The sequence below is a fragment of the Primulina tabacum genome, chromosome 1, assembly GCF_025594145.1.
Source record: "Primulina tabacum isolate GXHZ01 chromosome 1, ASM2559414v2, whole genome shotgun sequence".
Lineage (NCBI taxonomy): Eukaryota > Viridiplantae > Streptophyta > Magnoliopsida > Lamiales > Gesneriaceae > Primulina > Primulina tabacum.
In genome coordinates, this window is record NC_134550.1 from 10,595,384 (window position 1) to 10,602,627 (window position 7,244).

Sequence of the window (7,244 nt, forward strand, 5' to 3'; positions counted from 1 at the left end):
ATAATAAAATAATAGTATTATTAATATTAATAAAATAATAATAAGTTTTGGTTTGAGAAAATCTTCCAAATTTGTTATCGTCTTACAATATTAATATTTTTAAAACGGAGATGGAAGTTGATCCCCGAAGTTTCAGGTTTGGTGATTCCCCTAACCCGATATAACGGAGATTGGGGCGGAGATGGAGGTGAGGATGAAATTCAGAGATGGGGATGGCAAACCCGCCCCCACCCCAGCCCATTGTCATCCCTAGTCGTGAAACTGGCTTATTTATTAGTTCCTTCGTCTTAGTTTTTTTTATTATTATTATTTCCTGGTGAGGGAACATAATAGCGATCAATTTCTACATGAATTTACCAGCACTTAAGAAGCTCGATATAATATTAATGGTAGAGAGTTCTGGCTTGATGATTCTGAAAGCTGCTCGTGGATACGTAGGGCAGACAATCCTGGAACGCTGCTCGTGGGTAAATGAAAACCTAGCATTTAGCGCGGAGTGATGCCATCAAGTGTTGCGCTGCAGCAGAGTTCGTTCTCTAATATTAAATCAGGAGGTTTTAATGGCCTTCCATACAAAAGATGTGATATAGTCCTTCCTCAACATCTCCATTAAGATTCGACATTCTGTTCATCGCCTCCATTGCCCAGTACCGGGAAGATCTGTTTCCCAGGCCTCAGCTCAGTAAGAGATGGGTTTTGGGAGTATCATACCATATGTTAGACAAGGTGGTGCCTGCTGATTTTTGGACAAACTCTGGTCTTATGCTGGGAGTCTTGGTTCCAGAAGACTTCATGAGAATGCACTGGAGTGTGACTTGAGTTGTACAAGCATAAAGCTAGAGGCCCAATACAAGAGGGCAAAACGCACAACAAGGGCATGTTTATTTTTTGTATCAGTGCTGGCTAACAAATTAAACCATAGTCTAGGGGAATAACTTTAGAGCCACATTTTATATATAAAAATACATGTACATACAGTACATTCTGAAGGAAGGTGATGAAATATATAATCTGATTTATAAATTAGCAAAGATTGGTCAATTAGCACCGAACTTGAGAGAGGATAGCATTGAAAACAAGGTTTAAGAAAATGAATGAAATGATTTAAGAAAAGTAAATTGATTATTGACAAAGAGTGCATTCTGTCAAATCCTATAACCCTCTCCCTTCAAACACTCGAAGTTACAAATTCAAAACATAATTAATTTATACATATAGGCCTCCAGCATTTTCAGTAGATCCAAGCCAAGCCAAGCCTGCACACAAATAGGAACGACGACAAATTCAGTGTGCTCCATACAATGAAATGTATTGGCAAAATCCAAAAACACAAATGTAAAAAAATAGATTTTTTTGTTGGACTGGGATACAATAAAACATGTCATGTCTAATCTGAGAAGCAAAATATCAATACCATCTATAACCAATTCCCTAACTCGTTACCATCTTCTCACATTAATGACACCAAGATTACCAGTTTCTTCTATATACAATTAATTTCTTTGTACCAAATAATCTTTGTAAGAAGTTAAGGGTTGTGCTAAATAACCAAATGAGACCCAGAAAACTCTCAAAATTAGTATAGATTTCAGCGATTGCACTCACCTTCAATTCTGGGGGATGGAGTACATCCATTCTGGAGGCGGCCAAAACATCTTGGAATACTCACTTGAACTACCAATTGGCTCGATACTCCCACTCCCTAGATCAAACACTCCAGCTCCCCGACCCTTCCACACCTCATCCTCTTGCCTCCCACTACAATGATTCGTAAAAAGTATGCAGTTCCCTTTGCAACTCACATCCGATGCATTGACCGAAAAGGCAGAATTTTCACCCAAAAACAACATTCTATCCCCCAGATCACTCACCTCAATCCATCTCCCTGCATTCTCATCCAAACGGAACACCTTAAACTTTAAAGTCCTCTCATTCATACCACAATCATAAAACTCGAACCATTCATCAAAATCCATATTATTCTCAGGCCCACTGCTCAAATACATGTCCACCAACAGCAATTCCCCGTTCGAGTTGACAAGAAACTTCTTATCCCCACCGAATACTGAATTCGCGACAACCTTCACGCTCAAATCGACATAATTCACCAAAACTGTTCTCCCCGAGTTATCAACTGCGTATAATTTCCCTTCCCTAAAAATCACATCATCGTAGGGTGAAGGGAAATCATCAATAACCCTCCATTTCTCATCACCAGACTTATAAACCACCAACTTGCCAGAAAGATGAATGGTCAAAAGCACAAACCCGTTATTTACATCCGAAATAACAGCAACTTTTTCCATGTAAAGATTTCCAGCCTCAGCGATCGAGTTAGCCCTCGGTTTAAAATCAATGTACTGAAGGGCATATTCTTGACCCAACTCCTTAACCCTAAAGTTGAAGAAACTAAAAAACATGGGGAAACCAGTGGGGAATGGCTTGAGCGGGGATCGGGTAAGCGGGTTGAGAAGGTGGCTTCGGTTGGAATTATCGCGTTCGAGTTTGACAATCCATGGCGGTTGATCGTGGGGTTGGGCTGAGTGGATAGAGTAGATAGTGCGTTTGGAGAGATAAAATCCCCAAGTGGTGTCAGAGATGCCTGAATTGGGAAGTATAGGGAAGCGAGATGCGGAGGATGGTGGTGATGGGGAGGCGGAGCGCCAGGTGGGGCAGACGGAGCGGAAGCGTAGGAGGTCGGTTGAAGTAGGGAGGTGCTGACAAATATGGTGGAGGAGCTCGGCCGGGAGGTTCGCCCAATTCGCCATGGATGAAATTGAAATTTGGTTGCAGTGTGTGTGAAATGATGCTGCTTCTGTTTTCCGAGACGGTGATTCACTGATTCATCTTATTATTTATTTTATTTTTAACCATCCAAAAAAATATTGGCACATAATCAAACTCGATTTATCTACTAAAATATTAACGACAAATATCAAATAAATCATTCCACTCTGAGGAGTCCACTCCGAGGAGTGTATTGATTATAGATTTTTAATGACTTTTATGAAGTTTAAAAGTCCAGAGGTATTCAAACTAACTTTTATATACTTCATAAAAGTTTAGTGGTATTCAATGTAAACTTTTGTAGAATTTTAAAAAGTCATGTAATATTCAAACTTGACTTTTAAAAACTCTACAAAAGTCTATAGGTATTCAAAATGTCAATAGACTTTTAATGACTCTATGGAATTCTATTAAGTACAAGAATTATAGTCTAAGGTACAACAATAAAATATCAACAAAAGTCTTTGATTCAACCTAAAGATTTGGATGTACATTTAATTGAGAAATCTCCCAAATTCAATACAAACTTTTTATTCTTTTCTCATCTATTTATTTTTACCTTTTATTTGTACTTTTTAAAACATAATTAAAATTTAATTTTTTATTAATTATTATATAACATTTTATTTTTAATTATTTTCTTTAATTTTAGTTAATCTATATATTAAATAATTGTTTAAGCAAATTCATACTGATACTATACCAAAATTTTCGGCTATACCGAACCAAAAAAACCTTACATTTTAAAAAAATTTATAATTTATTGTTTTAAAATATTATATATTTTAAAATTTTTGTATATTTTTTCGGTATTTCGGTATATACCAAAATTTTCAAATTGGATATCGTTACCGTACCGAAAAATTCGGTATTGTTACCGTACCGTATCGAAATCTTCGGTATACTTAAAATTCGGTAAATTCAATATTTTTTTGTTATGGTAATCTCGGTATACCGAAAATTCAGTATTTGTTCCCACCCCTAACAGGGTTTGTATTGGCATGTGCTATATTACACAATTTTTTTTGAAAGAAGTGTCAATTTGATGAATTTCAAATTGAACTAGATAATGAAGCTCAATTGTCTTCATCAGCACAAGTTTATGAAGATGACGACTTTGATCAGTTATTTAATACTCAAAAACAACAACGAGCAAATACTAATGCATGGAGGGATATCATAGCCAATGGAATGTAGAACGATGTTGATCAAATTGTCAGTAATGATTAGATTTTTTTTATAAAAGACTACTCATTATTTTGAGTGTTCTTTTAATAAAATTTTATTATGAACTTATAAAAATATTATTCATTAATATATTGAATTGACATAAAGAATTGAAATTTTAATTTCAATAAATTGGATAGTTCATTTGTCGTTTTTCACAAATTAAATTGATTTAACTTTTAAGTAAGTAAAATTCATTTACATTCATAAATAAAAATAATAATTTAAAATCGAAGAGGTTATCTATGTCCAATAATTATTTTAAAAAATTAATAAAAAATAAATCACAATTATAAACTACAAAATTCACATAATTTTATGAAAAAGTTTACAAAAGTCTACAAAAATCTGGAAAAAAAGTCTATGAAATTTGTCAATTCTATGAGATTCCATGAAAGTCAATAAAAATCTATCAACTTCACAAAAGTCCATCATTTAAAAAAAGTCATTAAAAATCTTTGAAAGTATAGAATGAATACACTCCCCTTAGACTTTTATCATATTATTCATCAAAAGTTAATTTAAGTTTTCTATTTTATTTTAAAATTTTCAAAATCATCATTGAGCCTTTTTTTTTTTTTGGTATATGCCGCTAAACATATTGAGCATGTCCAAACCTTTTTTTCTTGTACTTGTCATTATATCTATTGAGCATGTCCAAACCTTTTTTTCTTGTACTTGTCATTATATCTATTGAGCATGTCCAAAGACACAGAGCTACACAAGATTTTCAACTTATATACCATGAATGTGAGGGTTTTATATATATATATATATCATGTTTCCGTATAACAAATTAAACATTTTATTTCTTTGTTATTTGTGACCGACAACATCTTTTAGTTGATGTATCACTAGTTAGTGGTCTGTCATATTGTAATAGTTGGGTGATTCAATATCTAATAATGAAGTTGTTGGATCACATGCTTTCTTTACTTTTGTCGGTGAATCTTTTGATTTTGTATGGTCTCCGTGGAAACGTAACTTGTGTGAATTTTCACCACTTGGACTTATTTCTACATTATGTTTTCGGTCGGATTCGTGCTGAAAACCTTTTCCGAATTATGGCTCTTTCTGGTTTGGGCATTCTAGGAAAATTTCTTCTGAAAATCTTCCCACATGAGCCATATTGTGGAATTTCCGACGAGTTTCTTCACCTCCTGATATCTTGCTGTTTCATATAAGATTTCTTTTCTTTTCAAATATTTCTTCTGCAAAGCTTGTAGTTTTTTCTGTCATGGTATTCAACAGAAAAGATCTCATTTATAGAATTTTGATAAAATTTAAATAGAAATTTGACTTTGTCCATCTCTGTAAGACAAACCTAAAATCCTCATGATCGTCTAGTGGAGATGTTGTATTCAGTGAGTGATGGAACAAGAGGTGTTCCATTCTCCGGGGGATTCTTGATGAACTTTTGAATGTTCATGTCTGATCTTCTCAACTTGGTGAAGTGAAAGGCTTAATGCAAGCCTTTTTCGGCTGGTTCTAGTGCTACACTAAAAATTTAAAGCTTCAAAATATCTCCTCTTGACAAATAAGCATTATTTTCCATATTTCATGAACAACTTCCTGAATTCATTTTGATAGTGCTAAGATTACTGGAAATCTGGGTGTGCTGGAAATCGATTTTCTCGTATCCAAAACAGAGTGGAAGTTTTAAAATTTCAACTTGGCGTTCAAATAACGTCTTTGGAAACTCGTATAGTTTAAGGAATAAGAAGCATTCATAGGGCTTTTATGAATATACCTATAGTGAATGAATCACTTGGCACCAACTATTCCGGGATTGGTGGAGATAGCTCTTGTAGTACTCCCTACGAATGATCTTCTTGAAGCTTTTCCTCGATTCTCCAATCAAGTCCACAACTAAAATGTTTGCTCATCTTCTAAATTGTACTATAAATTTAGAAGATATTTAACGTTGAGATCAAAAATTGAGTTGAGGCTCAAACCCTAAACCTTTTAAAGTTGGCTGAAAATTTGGAGGTGTTGTGAAGAAGAGTTTTCGAAAATTTTATGCTATAGAGGCTAGGGTTTTTGTCTCCTTTTCAAATCATAAGCACTTAATCTAGTTTCCTTAATTGTAGGTTTATACTTCTTTAATTAAATATTAATGAGCTTAATTAATTTGACTAGTACAACTAGTTAATTAGTTAATATTTAAAAGTCCATTATGAATTTCAACTAATTAGCATGTTGGACTTATACTTCTACAAGCCCATCATGCATACTCTCATTATATTTAATTTAATCTTTTCTAAACTCAACCTTTGAGTTTAATAATTTAAACTCTCAATTTTCATAATTTCAACTTATTGAATTTTTTATCTCCAAATTTTAATTATAATAAATTCAACTCCTTGAATTTATTATCTCAACGGGAACAAAATACCCATATTTGTATGACCCTCAATGATTTAGGGATACATCTAGCCGAGGGTTCACAACTCTTTTATTTCTATGACGTCTACTACTAAAATATTACTAGAATTTTTTTTTTGAAAGCTAAGTTCGAAAATATCCATGCACATACATACGAATAAAAACAATCAACCATGCGTAATAAAAGTCATTCAACCACTGAATAAAAATAAATCAGTTAAATAAATCCTAAATATCATCAACTCCTAGACTACTGTTTTGAAAAGAACTCAAACGCAATATTCAAAAGTCTGTTAAAATCCACAACGTATAAAAAGATGAAAACATCTAAAAATAATGTTTCACCCATGACTCATAATCATAATATGCGGAAGAATGCAAGGTTTCCTCGGGTTATCTCACACTCACAACTCCGCCTACTCAGTCTTCAGCGCCTCCAGTCTCCACATCATTGAGCTCACATGTATCAATCACACCTAGTGAGTCTAAAAACTCAACACACTTGAACTTTTATAACAAGTACATATACATATCATGCAACAGTGAAAAATACTGTAATTAAAATAAGTTTTGTGATCTTTAAAAGCGTGAACTTAAACATATTGAAACATAAAAATACTCAAATCATATCTCATCATCCAATCATATATGTGTTCATTTTCTTTTATTAAATTCAGATCATTAGTTGTGACTTTCGTATCAGCTCTAAGTCGATGGATTCATCTACGTATAGCCGCGGTACCCGACGGCGAGTACATCAGCGACAATTTTACCCATCCACTGAGCCTTGGCCTTACATGTTCGTGTTCGTGTTCATATTAGTCACAATCAACTCACCTCCTTCA

The 7,244-nt window shown here is 33.8% G+C and overlaps 1 protein-coding gene across 2 annotated transcripts; it reads right to left on the reverse strand.

Moving 5' to 3' along the window:
* Window positions 1–924: 924 nt before the first annotated feature.
* On the reverse strand, window positions 925–2,839 carry LOC142540909 (F-box protein SKIP23). Of its 2 annotated transcripts, none has more exons than XM_075647384.1 (2): window positions 1,606–2,839; window positions 925–1,256 (listed from the first exon to the last, which is right to left on the reverse strand). In XM_075647384.1, the coding sequence occupies exon 1, from the start codon at window positions 2,766–2,768 to the stop codon at window positions 1,608–1,610; it is 1,161 nt and encodes a 386-aa protein (XP_075503499.1). In that variant the 5' UTR covers window positions 2,769–2,839; the 3' UTR covers window positions 925–1,256; window positions 1,606–1,607. The 2 variants fall into 2 exon arrangements, with proteins under 2 accessions (XP_075503499.1, XP_075503489.1); XM_075647374.1 differs by having other exon boundaries at window positions 1,602–2,839.
* Window positions 2,840–7,244: the final 4,405 nt, after the last annotated feature.

Excerpts from the sequence above, each read along its gene's own strand:
- LOC142540909 (XM_075647384.1), bottom strand. The coding sequence starts at position 2,768 with ATGGCGAATTGGGCGAACCTCCCGGCCGAGCTCCTCCACCATATTTGT.